The sequence below is a fragment of the Arachis duranensis genome, chromosome 4 (genome assembly GCF_000817695.3).
Source record: "Arachis duranensis cultivar V14167 chromosome 4, aradu.V14167.gnm2.J7QH, whole genome shotgun sequence".
Lineage (NCBI taxonomy): Eukaryota > Viridiplantae > Streptophyta > Magnoliopsida > Fabales > Fabaceae > Arachis > Arachis duranensis.
The window spans coordinates 109,142,890-109,166,009 of NC_029775.3; the positions used below are offsets into that span (position 1 = coordinate 109,142,890).

General features: G+C 32.9%; 3 protein-coding genes across 9 annotated transcripts; 2 read left to right on the plus strand and 1 right to left on the minus strand.

Annotated features, from left to right (window-relative positions):
• The first annotated feature begins 3,481 nt into the window (after positions 1–3,481).
• On the plus strand, positions 3,482–7,603 carry LOC107485793 (rop guanine nucleotide exchange factor 3). 3 transcript variants are annotated; one of them, XM_016106330.3, is made up of 8 exons: positions 3,482–3,880; positions 4,070–4,189; positions 4,301–4,455; positions 4,820–4,894; positions 4,999–5,289; positions 5,431–5,580; positions 6,245–6,589; positions 7,190–7,603. In XM_016106330.3, exons 1-8 carry the CDS (start codon positions 3,532–3,534, stop codon positions 7,310–7,312), a joined length of 1,608 nt encoding a protein of 535 aa, XP_015961816.1. In that variant the 5' UTR covers positions 3,482–3,531; the 3' UTR covers positions 7,313–7,603. The 3 variants fall into 3 exon arrangements, with proteins under 3 accessions (XP_015961816.1, XP_015961817.1, XP_020996577.1); XM_016106331.3 differs by lacking the exon at positions 5,431–5,580; XM_021140918.2 differs by lacking the exons at positions 3,482–3,880; positions 4,070–4,189; positions 5,431–5,580 and having other exon boundaries at positions 4,267–4,455.
• A 745-nt stretch (positions 7,604–8,348) lies between these two features.
• LOC107485792 (uncharacterized) lies at positions 8,349–11,665 on the plus strand. Of its 2 annotated transcripts, none has more exons than XM_052259939.1 (4): positions 8,349–8,859; positions 10,230–10,318; positions 10,828–10,913; positions 11,073–11,665. In XM_052259939.1, the coding sequence occupies exons 2-4, from the start codon at positions 10,247–10,249 to the stop codon at positions 11,323–11,325; spliced, it is 411 nt and encodes a 136-aa protein (XP_052115899.1). In that variant the 5' UTR covers positions 8,349–8,859; positions 10,230–10,246; the 3' UTR covers positions 11,326–11,665. The 2 variants fall into 2 exon arrangements, with proteins under 2 accessions (XP_052115899.1, XP_015961814.1); XM_016106328.3 differs by having other exon boundaries at positions 8,355–8,863; positions 11,073–11,659.
• A 97-nt stretch (positions 11,666–11,762) lies between these two features.
• Positions 11,763–17,701, minus strand: LOC107485791 (uncharacterized). 4 transcript variants are annotated; one of them, XM_021140921.2, is made up of 8 exons: positions 17,182–17,701; positions 16,818–17,091; positions 16,216–16,484; positions 15,873–15,946; positions 14,096–15,773; positions 13,852–13,988; positions 13,502–13,685; positions 11,763–13,032 (listed from the first exon to the last, which is right to left on the minus strand). In XM_021140921.2, exons 3-8 carry the CDS (start codon positions 16,364–16,366, stop codon positions 12,392–12,394), a joined length of 2,865 nt encoding a protein of 954 aa, XP_020996580.1. In that variant the 5' UTR covers positions 16,367–16,484; positions 16,818–17,091; positions 17,182–17,701; the 3' UTR covers positions 11,763–12,391. The 4 variants fall into 4 exon arrangements, with proteins under 4 accessions (XP_020996580.1, XP_052115898.1, XP_015961812.1 ...); XM_052259938.1 differs by having other exon boundaries at positions 16,216–16,476; positions 16,818–17,701; XM_016106326.3 differs by having other exon boundaries at positions 14,096–15,755; positions 16,818–17,701.
• Between the last annotated feature and the right edge of the window lie 5,419 nt (positions 17,702–23,120).

Below are 23,120 nucleotides of genomic sequence, written 5' to 3' on the forward strand. Positions count from 1 at the left end.
CAGATATTGTATGATCTTGTCGTGCAGAAGCATGTTTTGCTGCCTCCGAACACTATATATACACCTAGTCGACTGGAGAATGTCACACAATAAACCAAACATATAAAAAACTCAACAGTAATTTATAGTCATCTACCACATGACTACAATTTTAAAGTTTAGACTGCTAACATACACTTCCTATTTTCTAATCACGAAATTCGATGAAAGACATAAACGGTTAAAATATTAATTTAAATATTATATTTTTTGATTAAAATAATAATTTAAATCTAAATTTAGATACATTAACTAACAATAACTAAATTAAAAATAACCAAAATAACAAAAAATACGAAAAATAATTAAAATAATAATTTAACTAACAACATTATACAAAATACATTAACTAAAAGTTATAATACTAACCTCCTCGTATATGCTCCCAGCCATGTGCGCAACGCCGTTGAGCTTGTATAGACTGCGTGCCCTGGCTCCTATCTCAACTAAAATTAACCACTATTCTCTCTATTTTTCTCTCTAGAAAACCACTACTTCTCTCTCTAGAATAGTTTTTCTTTCAGCATAAATGTAATCCACGAGACCCTCCAGCGTATTTATAGTAATGCATAAACCGTTACACCCCTATCGCGGTTTATGCATAATTCACGCTCACACATAAACCGCGACACCCCTATTGCGGTTTATGACCAGTTCTCATTGCACGTAATCTGCGACACCCTTATAACGGATTATGTGTATTATGTAAACCGCGGAACTCCTGTTACAGTTTACATAGATTATACAAAAAATGTATTTTGATATCCATTTTTCATTTTGTACATTCTGGTAAAACTGGTTTGCATTTTATTTATAATAGTAAGTTGCCCCTAGATTGACTACAATACAATATTACAAGCCACAATGGACCAATTTTTAAGTGTATGTTTATATTATAGTTTGTCAAATTAAAATTTAAATAAAAGTGATTTTATAAAATTAATTTTAGGTATAAATAAGTTTGTATTAATATGGTTTATATTTATTAACTTTATACTAAAATTAATTTTGATAAAATAAATATTGTTTGGATAATATTAAATAAAATTATTTTTAGATAGATAATTACTAAAAAATACATGACATTAAATTATAATGTTATTTCTTATATATGTTTATTTTTTTGATATTTTTTAATATATTTTTTATATAGTATATATTATAATACTTTATTTTAGTATGTTACTAATACTCTCATTACTCTAATAGAATTAATAGAATCATAATACAAATAAAAAAATATTCTATACAAAAAAATAACAAGTAAAAAATTCATATAAATAAAAAATAATAATATACATGAGAGAACATTAAAAAAATATTATAAAAAAATAATAAATTAATTATATGAATAATAAAAAATAAAATTGGTAGATAAAAAAATAAATTTCAATCTAATATGAAGAATGAACAGAAAAGTTAAAATTTTTAGTTTTGGATAAATTTTGATTGAATGATAGAATCATATTTACGTTTAAGAGAAGAAAAATAACGAAACAAAAAAATAAAATTTTCAAAAAAAATTAAACGTAAGTTTAATATTTCAAACCCTAAAGCAAACACACCCTAAGTAATAAGTTGTAACCCAAAAAAGAAAAGTTATGCAATATCAATTCCCATTACTATTTCTATAATATTCATAGTTAGTCGCACCTATAACAAGTTAAAATTATAATCTCATTTACAGTTTAGTGATTAATCGTGTGTTAAGAATTAAACTTTCATCTCCTTTTCTTGCTTGCTACCTTTGATAAAGAATTAAAAAAATAAAAAATAAATTGAACAAGAAGTCTAATTTTCATCTTAGCTTTTTGTCGCGTCTCATTTGAACTTGAAATCGTGTGTTAAGAATTAAACTTTTATCTCCTTCTCTTGCTTGTTATTTTTGATTAGGGTGTACGCAGATTAAATTAGATCGGATATTACTGAAAATTTGATCTGATTCGCACAATTTTTATCGGATTTGATTGGATGTAATATCTGCATTTTTTGTGTTAAATTCAATTTGTACATTTGCAGATCAAGTATATCCGTATAATTGAACATTCTCTTATTAATTATATTTCTATGTAAGAAAAATTCAATAAAAATGTTTTTTTTCACACTTTTTAATTTATTTATTCCTAAAATATTTTAATCAAATTTTTTTTAGATGTAGAGCAGATATCCGCCATCCGAGCCGTAAAGAGTGCGGATCGGATCCTATTCGATCCGATCATATCGCGGATCAAATGCGGATATTTACCGCAAATTTGCGGATACGATCCGATCCATGAACACCCCTACCTTCAATAAAAAATTAAAAAACTAAAATATAAATTGAACAAGAAGTCTAATTCTTATCTTAGCTTCTTCACTTTCCCACGGGACACAACATGATACGGGACACGCAAACACACAAATTTAAAATTTTTATAAAAAATAAGGAGACGCGGTATAAATATAAAAGATGAAGCATTTTTTAAATAAATTGTAATGATATTTTGGTATTTTATTAATGTTAAATATAAATTTATTTTTTTATTATTTTAATAACTTTTTTTAATTATATAAAATATTTAAAATATTTTTTATTTTAATAATTAATAATATATACTATTTTTAAACTCATTTCAAAAATACATCTTAAGAATAAGGCTGGACACGCTGATATATGATGGTATTTAAATGTGTTTAAGTGTAGCTAGAGAAATTTTTTTATTTTTTATCAAGACACGGTTTGATACAAAAGACATGTGTGTCGGATAAATGTCAATGAGTATCATATTCGAAATGTGTTTAATATATTATAAATTATTATTATACTATATGATCAACTGTGTAAGAATATGAACAATTCTTTTGCCTTTTGCATGGAAGAAATTTAGAAAAGTCTGAGGGAGGAAGATAAAGTAGGGACAAATGCAAATCCTTAGGAGGGAACTGTTTCAAACGTTGTTGTCACCTTCTAAGTTCTAATAATGTTACATATAAATATAACATATAGTTTTGAAACTTCAAATTTAAATCTGCCACATAAAAAAGAAAAAAAAAGGTTACAATACAAAAAAAGAACCCTTGCTGGGACCATTTTTTCTTTTTGTTCCCAACCGTTTGTTTCTCTTTTCTCTTTTGAAGTTTCAAATTTCAGTTATAGTTTCAACCTCGGAAAGTTGTCAAACAATGTTTCTTTTTTCTAACATAATAATAATCCCTTTGCTGCGTTTCTACATTGAATTGTTCTGAATCTCTTTACTGTATCAGAATCTATCATTCAATTCTATTAGAACTTTTTCCTTTTCTTTTATTTTATTTTAATTTTTAGTTTGAATTATATATTATTTTCATTCAATTTTCTCTGCTTTTTCTTTTGATCTCTCTCTCACACTTTTTGTCTCTTTTTGTTTTCTATATCTTCATTCAATTTCTTATATTTTCTAAGCTTAGTAGTTCTAACTTCTAAGTCACATGCTTTGATATCTTAGTATGTAGTACCAAAATTAATATTTGTACATGCAGGTGTTCGTTAATTTGATCACAAATTCTTGTGCTAAGAATATGGAGAAGAAATCATCATCATCAACAAAGTTTGATGAGATTTCTGAGTTAGGATTTCAACCTCCTCCTCCTTCTCCTTCTATGGAGGATCATTCGGCAACCGATGCATGGACATATTCAGAGCCAGAGGCATCAAACTTATCAGATTCAGTTGATGAAAGCAGTTATGCCAGTGACCTTTCGCCTTCTCGGCCGACGGCTGCGAAAGCAGATGCTAAACAAGGTGTTCTTTCAAGGCTAGGATTGAAGTTGCGCAAGAATTCGGTCGATGTTAAGCTCAATGAGAGTGATCTTATGGATTCAGGTTTGGTTTGCATTCAATAAATTGTCTAATTAATTTTAGATGAAAACATGCAGTTTGAAGTTGATAGTTGAGAATCGTTATATGATAATTTAGTCAAACATGTCTGACTTGAGTTAAAGTAGGATTCTTCAATAAATATAATTTCCATTTGAAATTAAAGTAATTAATGAAGTTTTTATGTTTGATTAGGTGAGCTTGAAGTAATGAAGGAAAGATTTTCAAAGCTTCTGTTGGGAGAAGACATGTCTGGTGGTGGAAAAGGAGTTTGCACTGCAGTTACAATTTCAAATGCCATTACCAATCTCTATGGTAATTTCTTGAGTTTCAATAGTGGCAATATCATATTCAAAAATCAAAATGGTTATCTGTTATTTATTTGTTTATTAATGATGGTTGAAATTGTGAATTCTCATTCTGCAGCAACTGTATTTGGACAAAGTTTGAAGTTGGAGCCACTGAAGCCTGAGAAGAAAGCAATGTGGAAAAGAGAAATGAAGGTTCTTTTATCAGTGTGTGATTATATAGTAGAATTTGCCCCAACTGCACAATATTTAGAAGATGGAACAATCGTTGAGGTGATCCCTTTTTTGCAAAATTATACTCTCTCCATTTCATATTAATTAACGAGTTGAGTCCTAAATAGTCTTTTAGATTGGTCGCGTGCACTAAAATAATTCCTAAGATCTCAATTACATCACTAAGATGGTCAAAAGTGACTAATCACACAGTTAAGGACAAACGTAATGCACTTTTGCCGATCTCAGAAATATAATTGGTGCAATTGAAATCTTAGGGACTATTTTAGTGCACGCGGTCAAACTCATGAACTATTTGGAGGCTTAACTCGCTAATAAACAAATGTACCAAAAAAGTTAAAATGATTTTATAACTTCACATCTCTGAATGTATCTAATAATATGATTTGATAATGTCTCTCAGATGATGAAGAGTAGACCAAGATCAGACATATATATCAACCTCCCTGCTCTACAGAAGCTTGACACAATGCTCATAGTAGGACACAAACAACTAACAAACCTAAATTTCTTCAAATTTTCATGTGAAAAAAGATGTGTCTGATATTTGTCTCATTGACATGATTTTCATCTTTTTTGTAGGAAATATTAGACACTTTCCATGATACTGAATTTTGGTATGTAGATAACATTCCGGCGAATTCACCACGCACGCGCGCAACCTCTTTTCGGAGGATTGTTCAGCGAAAAGACGAGAAATGGTGGCTTCCGGTGCCTTGTGTTCTCCCCGGTGGCCTATCTGAAAAATCAAGGAAGCACTTAGTAGAAAAAAGAGATTGTGCTAACCAAATTCATAAAGCAGCCATGGCAATAAACAACAATGTTCTTGCTGAGATTGATATCCCAGAAACCTACATTGATAATCTTCCTAAGGTTAGTTAAATTTCATCATTGGTTATATGATTTTATCCCTACTGTTTATAAGATAATTTTATGTTTAATGAATCTCAGTGTAAAATTAAATTTTGTATAATAAGTCTTAGAATGAGTGTACATTTTCTTTTCTTCTCTCAGCTGAAATTCTATAGCCAAGTGGTTGAGGATCCAATTACATGTGACCCCCTAAAGTCTTGGAATTTATCATCAAATTTCATAAGCCTTTTATGGAAGCCAATGATAGCAGCTGAGACTTGTAGAAAAAGGGATGATATAATTTCACATAAGGTACACTTAGCATATAAATCCAATTAGATTTAACAATATTCTGCTCATTATTTTGATATCATAAAATAATTAAAAGCTAGGACCTATAGACTTAAAAGGATTAATTGTACTCTACTATCCAAAAAAAGTTATATAATGCACTTATTTCAGGTCAAACACATGTTTATGAAATATCGAATAAATTTAGATATTAGGGACTAAAAATACACACAGCTTCAAGTTTGGAGAATTCCATGGTTCTTAAAATCGGACCGATTCAATCAGGTTAATTGGGAGTTAGTCACCAAATCAATTCGGTTCAAATAGTTAACAATAAATCAGTCAAAAATTTGAAAAATCGGTTAATCAATATGACTTTTTAGAGGTTAACGTTTTAAAATAATAAAAAACACAATAATTTTTTTCAAAAAATATATATTTTATACATAAATATATTGTTTTATTATATCCTATTCAAAAGATTAAACCTCAATTAAATCTTTGAAATTCTAATTCTACTAATTTAATGATCAATTCGATTTTCAAAATCTAATACAAAACAATTACTCCAAACAAATGCAGGAAGTTTTTTTTTTTTTTTTCATGCTACTAGTTTTTCTTTCATGGTGGCTGAATTATGATGCTAACTTCATCTGCTCTTTTTCAAAACATTGTTTTCTCTCAGAATGGAAGAGCAAATATGGGAGACACAATTTACCACTACATGTCTGCTGCAGAGAAATTCTCAGCTGATCAACTTCTTGACTACTTGAAGATAAGTTCTGAGCATGAAGCACTTGAGCTGGCCGACAGGGTCGAGTCTTCGATGTACTCGTGGCGCCGGAAAGCTTGCCTGAGCCATTCCAAATCATCCTGGAGCAAAGTGAAGGAACTCATGGCCGACGGCGACCGGAAGGACAAGAATTACACCTTAGCTGAGAGAGCAGAGACTTTGTTGTTCTGCCTGAAGCAAAGATATCCTGAACTGTCACAAACTTCTCTTGACACATGCAAGATTCAGTATAACAAGGTAATAATAAGTTTTGCAATATATTGAATCATAAAGTTCTATCATTGCTTCATTGTGCACAGTGATGGTGGAGTATGTGAAATCATGTACATATAAATAAGTTTGGATTTCTGTTATAGAAAGTGGAAAATCATCCTCTTATTTACATATTGATCTTAGTAAATTACATTCACCTTCCTTGAGATTAAGTGGTATTTACATATGCTAAAGATTAAAACTTTTAATGACATTAGTTTGTATTTTAGTATCAATAATTAAGATATTATTATAATTTATCTAAAAGTTACATTATATTGTGTTCGCATGTCTTATGAAAAACAAAAAATTAAGTATATTTACATATGTTGTGTCGTGTCATATCTAGTGTCTATATCCGTGTCCGTACTTCATAGGTAAAAAAGCTAAAGGCAGAAAGGGAAAAAGACTAGTGTACTAAAAACTTAGTATATATTTATTCTTCACTAGAAAAAGATTATTATAAAATGTGATAATAAACTCCTTTGTAAACGCAGTACTAGAGACAGATTGTTATTAACAAATATAGAAATTTAAACTGAGCATATGGACTTATCAAGAATGAAAATTTATATCATTTTGCAGGATGTTGGAAAAGCAATACTGGAGAGTTATTCAAGAGTACTAGAAGGCCTAGCATTCAACATTGTTGCTTGGGTTGAAGATGTTCTCTATGTAGATAAATCAATGAAGAACAGAGAGGTCTAGGTACACCATAAATTGGTTTGGCATCTTACACCCTTGTTGCTGTTCCTACGAAAGAGTTAGGATAATGTAGAAAGGTACTAGGTGATTGATTGTTTGAAAAGATATTCACTTGTTTCAAGTGTGTATGAAGACTAAAGTGTGTTCTGGTTTATAGTTGGCAAATCATAGTTTGCTAGCTCTAACCTTGGTTTGAGGCTGAAAATCATATGTTGAAATGAGCTAAATATAGTTTGTCTTTCAAATCCTGTTTTGCAGTCTTCCAATGCTAAAAGAAACACACAGGAAAAATCCACATCTAGCTATTTATAGGTGAGTTCTCTCGTGGTCACACTAACCATGGCTAAACCCTAAATCCTAACATTTGCAATTTTTTTTTAAAAAATAACCATAATGTTTAGTTTCATTCAATTTTATGTTTACTGTTTTCGATTTGTATCAAATTTATTCTTAGACATTAATTCTATAAAAAACGCTAGGAACAAAAATGAAAACTTCCAAGATAATTGAATTTTGACACAGATCAAAAACGTTAAAAATAAAATTGAATTAATCAAAAATATTATGGACAAAATTAAAGATAAGAGATATTTTGAAAGAAAATCACAAACATTAAAAGACAAAAATATGCTTTGCCTTTGTAGAAAAAATTGAAGCATTTTAAGCCACATACTCAAAGCATTAAAATATAAGAACAATGACAACACGAGTTGCACCTAAAGAGATCATATACGCAACTTAACCTGGCATTCTGACAATTACATCCTGTTTTCACTGCTACTATGCAAGGAATTTGAAGCTTAGCTTACCAATTTGGGAAGATTCTGAATGAAGTTTGAGCGTTCTTTTGCAATAGTATCAACAAGCTTAGCTAAGTGTGGAAGGTCTTTGAAGGGAAGACTAGAGAACATAGTTTTATCAAGTCCAAAAAGCAAAAAAATCCAATATTTTTGATAACTCAGACGATGATAATCTGTCACAACCGTTGCATAGAAATTAATTAACCTTAACTACTATATTCATTTACATCAAGTTGAATGCACAACAAGATTTCATGCAGCAGCAGTAACCATACTTGAATGCAAAAATTCATCTAACCTTTTCAAGATTTCTTGCTGCTTCAATTCAAAACTGCCATCGAAATTCGCTAAGAGGTCCGATCTCAGGTTGTTTACCCGGTTTGACCCCTACGGGTTTTGGAAAAATCGGCGACCCCGTCCGGTTTTCAAAAACCGAACCGGATCAATACCTTTTTGAAATCTGAAATAAAAAATTTGAAAAACCCTAACCAACCTCACTCACTCATCACTCGCTCATCATTCATCACCGATTCTCTCTCCTCCGTACCTCACTCACCGCGCCGGTCAGCCAACAGAGGTCGCATCTCCTGCCTCCGCGTCGCCATTCTCCGTTATCCTTCCTCCATGGCGTGTTCATCGTCGCCGGTCTCTGCCTCCTTCGCGTGACTCGTCATCCTCTGCGTGTGGCTGTGCTGAAGCTCCGAACTCCGAAGCTTCGCCGTCCCTGACTCAGCTTCTGCTTCTGCTTCTGTAGGTGAGTTTGTTTTATTTTTTAGGTTATTCTTTAATGGTTATTAATTTTTTAAGCTTACTATTTTCAGTTTTAGTGTAGTTTTAGATGAATTGATGCCAATTGATTTAGATAAATTGATGATTAGTTATACTGATTAGTCTTGATGGAGAGGACGGTTCTGATATTGTTCCGAAAATCTGGTTAAGGGGAAATTATTCAGGTTTGTTGCTTACTTTGGCAGCTGCTGTGTGCATTGTTTTGAGCTTATCAATAGTGATAAGAAGGAAGATGATTAGGTCAAGGGAATCTTTATCACGGTCAAGGTTGCCTGTGAATTCATCAGATGCTGATGATCATGTCAAGATTGCCAATATTTAGATTTATTAGATAATAAAAAGAGGAAAAGTTTGTGATGTTTATTTAGATATCAAGTAAATAAGTTGTGTGTAAATCTATGTGGATATCATAAGAGAAGAAACATTGAATTTCTGAGTTTGAAAGTGACCAATATAAACTTGCGGACCATCATTCTGTGGAAGAGAATCCTATTAAGGAGTGTTTGTTTTGTTGTATCAAAGTCTCTTTACTTGTTAATATCACCATACCTTTTGATTATTTGTTCAATGTCATTGTAAATTTTGTTATGTATTGTATTGTTGTATCAAAGTCTGTACTTGTTTACATCATAACTTTTGAGTGGTAATTGAGTTTACTGATTATGCTTCAAATTAAGTGAAGGAATGCATAGGCAACAATGCGTATGTCCTTTGGATTTAATGTCTATTTTCGTATTAGTTATTTTTAGGAATTGAAACTTAATTGTTGTTAAAGTGTTAGTGAAGACATGTATTTCAAATTTTAATATGATTTTATAGTTTTATTTTAAGTGAGACCGGATCCACCTGTTCAACCCGTGATCCACCAGTTGAACTAGTGACCCAGTATTCTGGTTTGATTACCGTTCGGTTCTGATAACTATGCTTGACGGTGTTTCTCTCTTTCCCAAATAAATTAATTAATGCTATGAGTGGTGCACTTTGTAATGAATTCCATTGTTGAATTTGAATTTTTCATTGTTTGGGATTTTTAGTTTTTACAAGAAAAATTTTGAATTGATGCAGCACATTATGAGTTGAACAAAATAAGATTCTTTTTTCATTGCCTAGTTTTTCAATAATTGTCCGTACTGAAGTATCTGGTTCCTCTGAAACAATAATCCTTATTACCAAAAGTGCAAACTTTGATGAACTTCGTTTCTTCAAGGCATTACTAAGTGTTCTTTTGGATTTGCTATTTCTGGTAGGTTTGGAATATTTGATGGACCCTGGTTGGATTTCAAAACCATGAAATGGATATTAATTGTTCTGTAATCTGTTCACTTTATCAGGGCACAAAGAGCTCGAAATGAGTGCTGCAGAAACACCAAAGAAAACCGGCACGCCCCAAATTGTTAAGTTGGACAAGGCATTGAAGTTGGTAATTGTCTATCTAGCTGTGAATTTTGTTTTATTTTTTCATTTTTTGTGTATGCCTAGTTAGTAGTGGCCAGTGAATTATTTTTATGTGCAATCATTGTGCATTCATATAGAAGAGTGAGCATTGCAAGGGCAAGATTGTTGCCTTGTGACCTAAAAGGCTAAAAGGTATGGGTTCAAATCATTGAAACAACCCTCCACCTATGGGAGTTACGGCTATCCTCTCCTGTCCCCGACCCAAGCAGATGGGAGCCTTGTGCACCAAACTTTTTTTCTTTTTTATGTTCATTCATATGTAGCATTACATTAGATATGGAGTGAAAAATGTTTTCTTTAGTGCATTTGCTAAGCTAGTCAATTGTTCTATATAACAAGTTAGTTTGTTTGTGTATATTTGCATATTAACCCCCAAAAAAAAGTTGTTTAAAGACTGGTGCTCATTCAATATTTTGCATTTTCAAGGATGTAATCCATTGTATTTATATACTTCTCTGCCATTCTGATTGGCAGGCTGAGGCATGGGTAAATAGTATGAGTAAAGGTGCTGATGATCATGATGAAAAACCGGATAATGAAGTAGAGGGTCGGCCTGAAAGGTAACCAGCACCATTAACTTGTTAACGTTCTGATTTTTGATATGGCACAATAGCACAGTCGAGCAATAGTAGCAATATTAGTTTGAATTCACTATTTTGAATTATGGTGTGATACCTACTGCTTATGTTGTATCATCACACTTCTATGCTTCATTGTAGGCTTGGATTAGGTGCAAAAGTTTCACGGAAATCCAAAGTTGGTCCCTCAGATGACCCTGTTGACAGAAAATTGTATGCCAAAATGCAAGCCGAAAAAAGAAAGACAGCGAAAATTGCCCAAGAATCTGCTTCAGTCGCAAGCAATGCTTTAGATGACGAGGAATACGATGAAGAATTGGAAAGCAGAACTAGTGCGTTCACCAAGAGGAAGGCATCAGTTCCTTTAACACTGTCTAATAAGAAGCAAAAGTAATGGCATCTACTGATTCGAGATCCCTATGTTTAGTTGGTTATCATATTCTTTGCACTTGTCTTGCTGGCATGAAAAAAAAATGAGCTTTCATGTAATACAGTTATGCACTTAAGGACAATGGCTATAAAGTACTATGGCGGCATCTAATGCTCATTTTGACTATGTTTCCTATGTTCCTCTTCAGTAATTTACAAGAAGAGAAGTAACAATGTTAAGAGGAAATGGTATGTGTTCTTATATATATTTGTATTGTTTAGCTTGCTAGCATATAAACTCTGAATCTTTTTTTGTAGTTAATCAATTACATTTTGCACATTGATTTGTAAAATTATACTTGTACATTTGAAGTTTACTTCACTGCATATGATATAACAAATTTGAAATGAAAGAAATAGAAATGAATATTCAAGATATCCAGAAGGGTAGTAATCCCAAAATTACTCCAAGTTGATCTCACACGTCATTTATTTCCAGACTGTATAAAATGTAACAGGTTATCCAAACACCAAAACAGCAAATATACAAAGAAGTAAGGATGATATCAAACAAAGTTACAACAAACCAACTAACTAATGTGATCAGTTTATCAGCCAAAAAAAAATAATAATAATAGCTCTCTACAAAATCTACAAACACCTTTGGCCATGTCTCACACACTGGATAAAACTGTTGCTTTGTCACTGTAAACAAGCCTAGTTTTTTTGTACTTTCCTCAGGAAGCAATTGCAACTTGGTTTCCTATTTACTTTTTGTGGCTTTGCACTTTGCAGTCCCTTATTGTGTATCCTCATTCACATCAATACTATCTGATATTAGCATAGTCAAGAAATATCACCAAGCTTCAATGATGCTTTACAAAAGTCTAACACTTCAGTATTCTTTCTGATCATTTTCTATCAACCCTGCATGATATATACTCTTTTTGTTCCATAATTTCTGTCATTTTGAAGTTCCAGTATGTCCTTGGACCAATGTATTTGGCTACAATAGCTCCAAATACGTTGTCATAAAAAATGTGCAGAATTTTCAAAGTGACGGATATTTTGGAACTGAGGAAGTATCTTCTTTACAAGTTGATGGTGCTCTCATTGTTATCAGCCTCAAATTGAAGCTGAGAACATTCACTTTCAGGGATTTCACTGATAAAGCTCAATATTGTATCTTCCATCAGTTCAGCAAGAATGACCTCACCCATTTCGAAGCCAACAGTTTCGGCATCAGGTCGAAGATCCATCCACGTTTCACTCCCCGCCAGGTCTTTTCTAACGATTTGTTCCAAGGTACGTGGTGGGGGCAGGGGAAGGATATGCCAGCACACTCCTTCAAAGACTTTGAGAGTAACCCTTTTCATATTTGGGGTTGGCCTTATGCTAGGATTTACAAATGATACATAAGGTGAGACTCCAAAGTAATACCAACAAACCTCCACGAGAATTTCCTCAATACAGTCGAATAGGAGCTTCTGATCATGGCAAAGTGGATTGGGGAAGAACTCTATCTGAGCAAACAAGGAAGGATCCAGTATCTCGTCTGATGAAAGGCATTTCACCAACAGTTGATCCGGAGTCAAGCTTGATGCTTGTAAGACAGCTTTAATGTAATCATATATCAATTCATTCTCTTTGAAACAATATTTTCCTCTTTCAAGTTGATCAACAGGCGAAGAGTCACATTCATCAAATTGCAGTGGTCGTACTGGCAATTTAACTGATCACGAATGAATTAAAATTAATATGATAAAGAGAAAGATATTCCAACAATTGTAATTGGTTAATTGGCCCCTTGTAATAATAATAAAGGGCAGCCCGGTGCACAAATATCCTGTGTTAACGCGGGTCCAGGGAAGGGCTGAACCCAAAGGGTACAATGTATGCAGCCTAACCTGATAATTATATCAGTGGCTGTTTCCAAGTCCTTGTAATAATAATAATAACAATATACCAAAAAAACAAATGTAAAAAGATTTTATAGGTCAATTTAAGGATAAAGTACAATCTAGAGAACCCTGGTCAACCTGCATACTATTTGAATTTCAGCTCTTCAGTTTGCAGTTTAGACAACCACTGAAAACAAGTAGTTTCCAGATTTTTATTTTGGAAACTATGGTTTTAACTTGAAAAACAAAAGCCAGAGTCCAGAGAGGCTTTAATGTTCTAGTAAGTGCAGGAAAACTTACCAGCTTGACATCTCGAGTATCCAGGACTTGAGTCCTCATCCAAGAATGGAGTATCAAGAACAGATACGGGACTTGGTCGGCCAGAAACATCTGTAATGCTTTCTAGCTCTTCAATTTTCTTTGCGACACATGAGTGAGAAGGGGATAATGGTGGAGATGATGGTTGGACATCTTCTGTAACAACCTGTGAAAAAAACAAGGAATACCAATGATATGTCAGATAAACTTTTACAAATACAGACATCACTTTACAAAATATCTTAAGGGGTCATTTTAGATAGTACATTTCTATTACATTATACTTATAGTCCAAGAATTCACTTATAAATACTATCAGTAAGAACCATAACCTGATTCAAACATGAAGAACCCTGTGTACTATCAGAAATTTCTAACATCACACAATATTGTTCTTTTTCCATGACGAATCCCACTGGAATCGGGGATGATTGCAAAATGTCTGTCTCTTTTTCAGATTCTACGTTAACTGCACAAGAATAACAAAATGATAAATAAAAGAACACACATAAACCCATATGCACCAAAGTTTATCACAGCAGCTATCACTCAAATCATATAATTTGAACATGGTACCTTCAGTAACTGTCTCATCAATAACAGGAGAACAGGTTTCTTCTATATCAACACGACCAACATCATGTGCCAAGTTTGACTGTGAATTAATTTGTTGTACTTCATTATTAGAGATTTCTTCACAAATGCTGGACTGCTTTTCTGAATTGCTCGTTGCCTGATCCAGAGGATCGACAAAGGTTGCTTGCTTGGGTGACAAGTTATCCTGATTAACCTCTGAAGGTCTATCTGACACAGAAAATCTTGTCTTTGTGGTCACAAAATGATGTTCCAAATCCCGTCCGGGACTGCCAAGGGGAGAAAAGTTGTACTCAGGAATAGATAGTATTCGACCAAGTGTTTTGGGGCTCTGCCTACCTGAAATGTTTGTGTTCTCATCTCCACTGTCTAGCATCTCACACAGATGTTTTCTAGCCTCAATATATAAGTTAGAAACCCTTTGTTTGGAACTGTCATTTTCATGTTCCACACTAAATTCAGAGTGTTTTGAAGCACCGGTCTTGTTTCCATTCATAACATCAAACATAGGTCTTGCAATCTTTTCCATGAAGAAATGGTCTTTAGTTGGAGACCTCATTCCAACATTATTGTCTTTCCCAATGGTTTTGCTCCCTGGCCCCTTATTTTGACATTTATCCGGAAGCTTTCTTGAGATCCCTTCGGCGTTTCCATGTTTCTCCCTTCCCATGGCATGTTTCAATTTCCTTTTTATCTCTGTAAGAGAAAAATGTGAACTAACTTTCACAAAACGACCTTTGTGATGGACAACATCATGAGAATCAAGTGAAGAGGCAAGGATGCTTCCAGAACTTCGTGAACTTGTTAGTGCAGGCTTCAGAATGACTATTCTATTTGTAAACTCTGTTTTCCCATTCTCGTTTGTAGGACCTTCTGATTGAGACTTTGACCTTTTCCTGAAAAAGTTACGATGTTTACGGTTGAAAGTTTCCTTTTCTTGTTTCAGATTGTCAAGGTCTTCTTCTACAGAGAACTTGGAGCCAATAACTGAGCTGTGTTCATTGTCATTTATTGCATGAGAATTCCCCAACTCCTGAACATGTTTCAATAAAATTGAATCTGAGTCTTGTAGAAGTCTAACAAACAATTCCTTATCCGAGCTTATAACCTGAAGTGCTTCCATGAGTTCATTTGAGCAATTGGATTTTCCATCTTCTGCCTGATCTTTCCCATTTGCTATCATTTGATTCACAAATTCATGGATTGCATCCCTTGCAAGGTTTTCAGAAACACCATAATTTTGGTTTGACTGTGAATTAACTTCGCTGTCATTGTCATGCATCACAGAACAACCACCCTTAACGTGACAAAAGTCTTCCATTATCTTGTCTAAATCAAGATTATCTTTCGACTGTTGCCTTGAATGCGGGTTATGCAAGAATTCAGACTTCAGCGTTGCATCCGAATTCAACTCATGGGTGTCCATATCACGGCTTTTCTTTCGAGATTTCTTTTTTCTTTTGGAATCTGTCTTTGGGGAAACTTCACTTGCTACTCTGGATTTCTTTGACTCTACTTGATCAGCATGACCTAGATCCTTCACCGCATCCTTCTCGATGAACATCTCTTCTTCTATGAGTTTCTTCATACTAGGCTTATCCGGATCAGTTATCTCAATCAGTCTCATACTCTCTCCTCTTTCCTGAAATATACGTGAACACTAAAATCAATAAATTAATTTTACTTTTGTTGACTATCTTGCAAGTTTGAAGCATGAAATTTTGAGTAAATGCATAAGCATATGGATGGACTGACATACAAGATGGCCTTGATATTCTTCGTCCAAATCGCTTAATGTCTCAAACTTGTTCTTGGTAGGTACAGGTACAGCACCTGATGAAAGAAAGAATTACAATCATTCTGATTATTTTGCCTAATGCAGCATAGCTGGACCACAAATTATTCTACAACCGTTACAAACAAAGAAGGCATATTATGATGAAAAGTTACAACTCAAAAATATCGAAAAGATCAACTTAACCCCATAATAGATAAGTACATACCCATAATAGATAAGTACATATAAGTTTTGGAGCCACACTATTTAGCAAAGCCATTACAAATTTCGGAATTACAAATTTAGACCATATCTCTGTTCTTACCTACAGCATGCTGGCTGCTGCGTTTCGCATCTGCAATCATCCTACGAGTAGAGCGACCATGGCGAAAATCGAACATACTAATAAAACCCCACATACAACCAGATTGATCTTTCTCATACTGCACAGTTAATCTCGGGGGTCTTTTCGCCATGGTAATTGGCACAATTGACTTTCCTTCTTCTACCTCTCTTCCGTTGGAATGCTAAAGGAATCTTAGCTTTACTTTGGCTGTGTTCATACAAAAGTCCTCGCAGCTACGATCTAAGAATCTGATTGATGGACAAAACCATGAAATGAAACAATGAAGTTGGAATCCATAAAAACACACATTTTCACTCTCTCTAATCCCCAAAGGGCATTAGATCATGGAAAACACCTTAACAAGAAGGGGGAAATTATGTGCTAAACATATGCAGAACAAACTAGTCTCTTTATGGTAACAATTTTAACTTATTCACATGGTAACAAAAAATTGAAATCAGACAAAAAATCTGTGTGTCCACTTAAAATGGAAGTGATGCAACTCAATTAATTGGTTACTAACTAAGGAGAGCTGAAAAACCAATTAGGAAAAATGAGATTTGTTGAACTAAGTGAAGTACCTGTTAAGGAAGAAAAAGGCAAAAAATGCAACTTGAGAAGTCCACTAAGGAAAAAACATCTATGGATTCCAATTTGAGTGAAGCTCAATGGGGTCAATGTAGCTTCCTTTGGAGGGGAAAGTATCAGTGCCTTCCTTCTTCATACATATGCCTTTTACCAGCTCATAAACTCAACAAAGAAAGTAAAGCTGAAAATCAGAGTTGTCTTGCTTTTCATCAAAGGCCAATTGATTGAAACTAGCCACTTATTCACAGCTCAGTGATTTCCTCCTTTCTTCCAATAAAATAACAAAAGAAAGGTGAATGATCAAACTTGATGAAAAAGTTTGATAATCACATCAAATGAAAAGAAGATAAAAGAGACCTTCTGACACACAAAAGCTTGGCCCCAAATAGTGTCAAATCCAAACTCCACAATAATCAAAATCAAGCAAAAACTGAACTGATGGATACTATAAATGTCTCATAACTTGTCATCTTCGATTAGCATCAATGCTCTTACCTACCATAAAAGGCCACAACTCTAGTTCAATTTTGCACCTATATCCAGTTGGAAGCAAATGCTCTGTGAAACACTAAATTCTCACATTAAACAAAATTGAAAAATGGTCACTTTTTTGGTTGAAAATTGCAGCCAGAAAATAAATAAATAAATAAAGAACACCCCAAAAAGAAAAATGGAGACTTTTGTTATTGGGTATCTTTTGGACAACCAAAAAGAGGAGGAAAATGGTAACTTGCACCGACCCACGATTGATTTAACGCGGAATTTTGATACGGGCAGCCATTAAAGACTGAGAATAAAAGGTAAGCATATAAGATAGAAAGAAGAGAAAAAGAAGGAGATGGTGTTGAAGAGAGACAAGGTTAGGAATTGTAGAGAAAGTGAAAGCAGAGAGAGAGAGAGGTTTTACGATGATGTTTGGAATACATGATAGTTGTGACAAATATGACGTGGCTAGGGAGAATGGATCCTCTCCAATGAATAAAAAATTGGATGGTGTGCAGTGTTTAATCTAACCATTCACCACTCTCTCTCTTATTTATTTCTGGTCCCACTATTAAAATCAAAGGTGAGAGATTGCACTGTATTTTGTCAAATGTTGAAAAAACTGGAGAAGATCCATTTCCCGTGGCTACGTGGGTCCAAGCATGCTTTTCTCTTTTTTCTTAAAAATATATTAAAAGTAAACAAAATTTATTATTTTTAATTAATAGTTAATTATCAATATTTAAAAATACAAACAAAAAATATAATATTAAATTATTAAATTAAAAAAATTGAATTAATAAATTAATTTTTAAATATTTTCTATCTATCTAGTAGCGGCTCTCTCTCTCTATTTCTATTTCTTTATATTTTTTAAGTCTAATTATTATATACTGATAATTTTTTAATATAATGAATGAATATCTTTTTAGAGAATATATGCGTTTGAAAGAAAAAGAAAACTATATATGAAAGATGAACTCAAATTAGTTAGATACAAGGTGGTTTTATATTTTCATTGATGCACAACTATAGGAAAATAGATTAGAGTGCTTTTACCATTTTAATCATATTCAATCACAAAATTTTAAATTTGACATCATTTTAAAAGAGGATTTAAGTAGAAAATAAAAAAAATAAAAAAAATAATTACAAAAATATATTTGTATTATAATAAGTATAAAAGTGTAGATATCTATATTTTGTATATTTTCTTAGTTATTAAATTCGACTGACTAAAATAAATGTGAGTGATATGGTTTGGTTTAATAGGTTGAATGAAGATATAATCATAAAAAAAAGTTATTTTTCAAAATTTTAATTTTAATGTATTGAAAATGATAGTGTAAACGCGTATTGGAATAATTTACTACTAGTGCTTAATAGAGGCACCATTAATCCAATTCTTTTTATAAATATATAGTAATAATAAGAAAATTTGAAATTAGCCAAAAGAGTAAGTATGTCATACTAAAATTAGAAGGTTATGGGTAGAGGTGGTAAACGGAAAATTCTATTTTGTTTTGTTCTATTTTGTTAAAAATTTGTCATCTATTAAGTTATTTTGTTTTGTTTAAGTTATTTTGTTTTGTTTAGCCTGTTCTGTCAAAAGTCTATTTTTAGTAGATTAATTTATTCTATTTTATTTAATAAAGTGATTCTAAAATTTTATTCCATCTTATTTAACAGCAAATTAGTAGGTCAAATTCATTAATTTTTTTATTATTAAATATTAAATAATATATATAATTTTACAATTATTTTAATAAATTTATAATTTTTAAAAATATAAAATTATAATTTTTAAATTCACAAATATTAAAGTCTTTATAATTATAAATATATAATAAACATAATTATAAACTAAATTTTTTGAAATTAAATAATAAAATTAATATTATCTAAACTCCAAAATAAAATAAACATTGTCCAAAATATATAATTAAATATCTTTAAGTTTATATCAATCAAACATGAAATATAATCCAAAATATAACTTACCACATTTTTAATTATCATCTTCATCCTTTTATAGATCAATAATATTGTAAAAATTTCTAAAAAATCAGCTCAGACCAAAAAAAATACTTGGCCCGCTAGGAAAATCCATCTCACCCCGTCAAAATCCACAAATTAGATGGTGCACGTTAATCAAATTTTTTAAGATTGACCGTTTAAATTTTTAGTCTAATCCATCTTTTTTGACAGGTTATGCGAGCCAACAAATTTCGATCCGTTTACCATTTATAATTATGGGTTTAATTTTTTAAGTTAGTAAAATATTTTATTTAATAATTTATTTAATAAATTATATATAATAGATATTTTTTCTTTAAATATTGATATCTTAATTTTATTATCAGAAAGTTAATTAGTTTAACTCAATTTGGATAAATTCTCATAAAGAAGTAAAAATCTTAAAAAAAAGTTGTTTATAGAATTCTAATCCAAAAGTCACATAAAGAAGTCAAAAGTACTTATTTTGACAAATTTGGTGTTAATTATTTATCTTTTATGCAAAGGCTAGAGCATTAAAGATTCCTATTTTTAGATAGACACGAATATAGATGCATGGAAGTCATGATCTACGTATGAAAGAGGAAAAATGCTCCTACAAACTAAATCCATACGTAACTCAATCCCTCTCTAGTATGGAATTTGGATGTTTTGTCCGTATAAATCTTTTTTTAAGGTTAGATATTATACAACAAGAGTTTTTTTTCCCTAGATGAAGTCACTTGCATATATGATATTGTGTTCTATTATATATTCTGTCCAGGGACGGAGCTAGAAGAAATATTAGAGGGGGCCAAAAATATTTATACACTAAAAAAAGACTAAAATAAAATTTTAAGGGGGGCTAAACTGAAATTTACATATAATTTACATGTAAAAAATTAAAATTAGGGGGGCAGTTGCCCCCCTTTCTATGTATGTAGCTTCGCCCCTGATTCTGTCTCTAGTAAAACTGTTGATATATAAATTTTGTTTAGTATAATCTTTTAAAAAAAATTATCATTTCATCATATTTTTACTTTTTATCTCATTTATTTTTTTTAATTGAATGCTTTACTAATTTTTTTCACATATTTAAATTATGAGTTAAAATTTTATTTTTTTTATAATAGATACTACTCTAATTTCATTTTTTATAGTTTCATTCTTTATATTGTTCATACGTGTGTGATCGCTCATTTATCTTAATATTGTCATTTCTGTCATATTTAACTCATGTTTATACTCACTCTTTGTTGTTCAACACTTTATTCCATATAATATAGCTGGTCCAATGACAGTGCGATAAAATTTTTCTTTAAATTTTAACAACAATTTTTGTCAGATGAACAACTAAATGCAATTCCCCACTTTGACAAGCATGCTTGTATCAGATGTTTTACATTCTCCTCAATTTCATTATCTCCACTCTCTTGTATGATACATCTAAGATGTAAAACCCGATTAATTAACGGCTAATTAACCCATAAATGAGAATTTATTCTAGAAAGTCTAAAATGTGATTTTTATGGCTAAATGTGATAGAGGAGACTGAGACGAAAATTTCGATACCAATTTTATAGAATTCGGACCAAGATTGGACCGAACGGGCCAAACCGGGCCAACCGGACCAAAAGTGGGCCCTTGGCCCAACATAACTAAACCAAAACCCTAGTTTTCAGCACACTCTCTCCTCACAACACTCAAACTCACGCTGAAAATTGAAGAGAGGGGAGGAAGAACACTCTCTGAAGTTCTTTCTCTCACTTGATCTTCAAACCACCATAACTTTTGATCTAGAGCTTCAATTGTCGCACCGTTTGCGGCCACGCGTTCACCGCGGAGAGCTCTACAAAACCCATACAACCAATCTTGAGGTAAGCCACGTTTTGCTCTTCGAATTTCTAGCCTTGATTTCGAGTTTTATGAGCAAAAATGTTGAGATTTTAGGCTCTTTGATGTTATAGGACCCAACTCTCTTGAAGGAGAAGGTTAATATTGTCTCTTTGGACCTTGGGTATGGTAAAATTCTCAACCCTAGTGTGATTTATGGTTCTATGATGTTTGGGTTTTGAGATGTTGTGTATGGGTATGATGGTTGTGGCTTAGGTTGTGTATATGTGAATATTGGAGCTTGATTGGTGATATTGAAAAGCTTACAAAGGAATTTGGTGGTGAAAAATTTGTTCTTGGAGGTGTTGAGGCCTTGAGAGCTTGTGGATAAGTGATTTGGAAGTGCTCCGGTTGAGCTTGGGAAATCGGCTAAGGTATGGTCTCGGTTTCCCGTATCTAATATGTAATGTGGTAGGAAATACTTAGGCTAGAGGCCCTAAGATAAGCATTGAATTGTTGATGTTGTTGAATGGTTGATATATATGATGTGATCAGTGATGATGATTATTGATGCCTTGTCAGTATGAGAAATATACATGTTATGATATACGTTTGATGATTGATTAAGGTTGGATTGTGGGTTGAACCATGTTGATGGTGAGTATGACATTGATTGTGTACAATGATGATTTATTGGAATTGGTGTTGTTGAAAATTGGCATGAGAAAGGGTATGTGATATGTCAATGTGTGTGAGTTTGAGCCACTTGGGTGAAGTGGGTTAAAATGATGGGATAGTGATTTTGGTGAATTGTGGTAAAGTCTCAATGTGTGAGTTGAGGAGGCTTGATGTTGAATTTGATATATTTTGATTGATTTCAAAGAAAAGGGATGAAATTGGCATGTTTTGATTGATTTTGAAAAGAGTTGAAAAAGGCTTGTTTTGAAAATGGCACTTTGTGGTTTTTATGAAAAATTTGGTTTTTGAGCATACTTTGACGGGACATAACTTGGACTACGGATCTCTGTTTTATGCCAAATCTGTTTAGAAATGAAATTGGATCTGGGATGTCCATGTCGTTCGAAGAACGGGTGAAAAACGATTTAAAATGAGGAAGTTATGTCCGTCGGAAGATTGGGGGTTGAATTTGTGAATTCTGCAGTTTTTAACTTAGAAAATTTTTAGCAGAATGATCTCCCGCGCGTAGGCGCACTTGGCGTGTACGCGCCGTTCTTTCAAAAAGTGCCCTCCACGCGTGCGCGTGATGTGCGCGGGCGCGCTGAATGTGCTGCACCCAATGCCCAGCCATTTTCCAGAAAGTTGTGCCAAAGTTGTGCCAGATTTATGCCTGGGGCACGAGAGCACCCGCGCGTACGCGTGTTTGACGCGTGCGCGTCGATTGGCTAATTTTTAATCCACGCGTTAGCGTGCATGACACTTATGCGTTGATGAGTTTTGTGACCATCCACGCGTGCGCGTGGAGTGCGCGTACGCGTGGCCCTGTTTTCATCCCAAAGTTGATTTTTGAGTTTTAAAAACCAAATCTCATTTTTCTAAGCCTCCGATCTCACTATTTATGTCTTAAATCATGTTGATATGCCTAACTATTAGAAAAGGAGCTAGGGGATGTGGTAACTTGCGAGTGAAGCAAGGGAAAAATGAATGATCAAGGAGGATCAAAGATGATTATGTGAGAGGCAGAGGATGGCGGTGGAAGTGCTTGTTATGCCATGGGCCGAAAGACCGTAATTGTTAATAAAACGGCTGGTTATGGATTTAACCGTGGGCCGGGTGGCTGGTTATGGATTTAACCGTGAGCCGGATGGCTAGATTATTGTCGTGCTACGGCGGAGCCATGATTATGGCTAAGTATAAATGCATATATATGCTGTTGAATGAATTCTGAATGTTGCACTTCCATTATATGCTGCTTGGATGATGCTTTAAGAGGAGAAGTTGCTCAAGGGATTCGAGAGTCTAAAAAT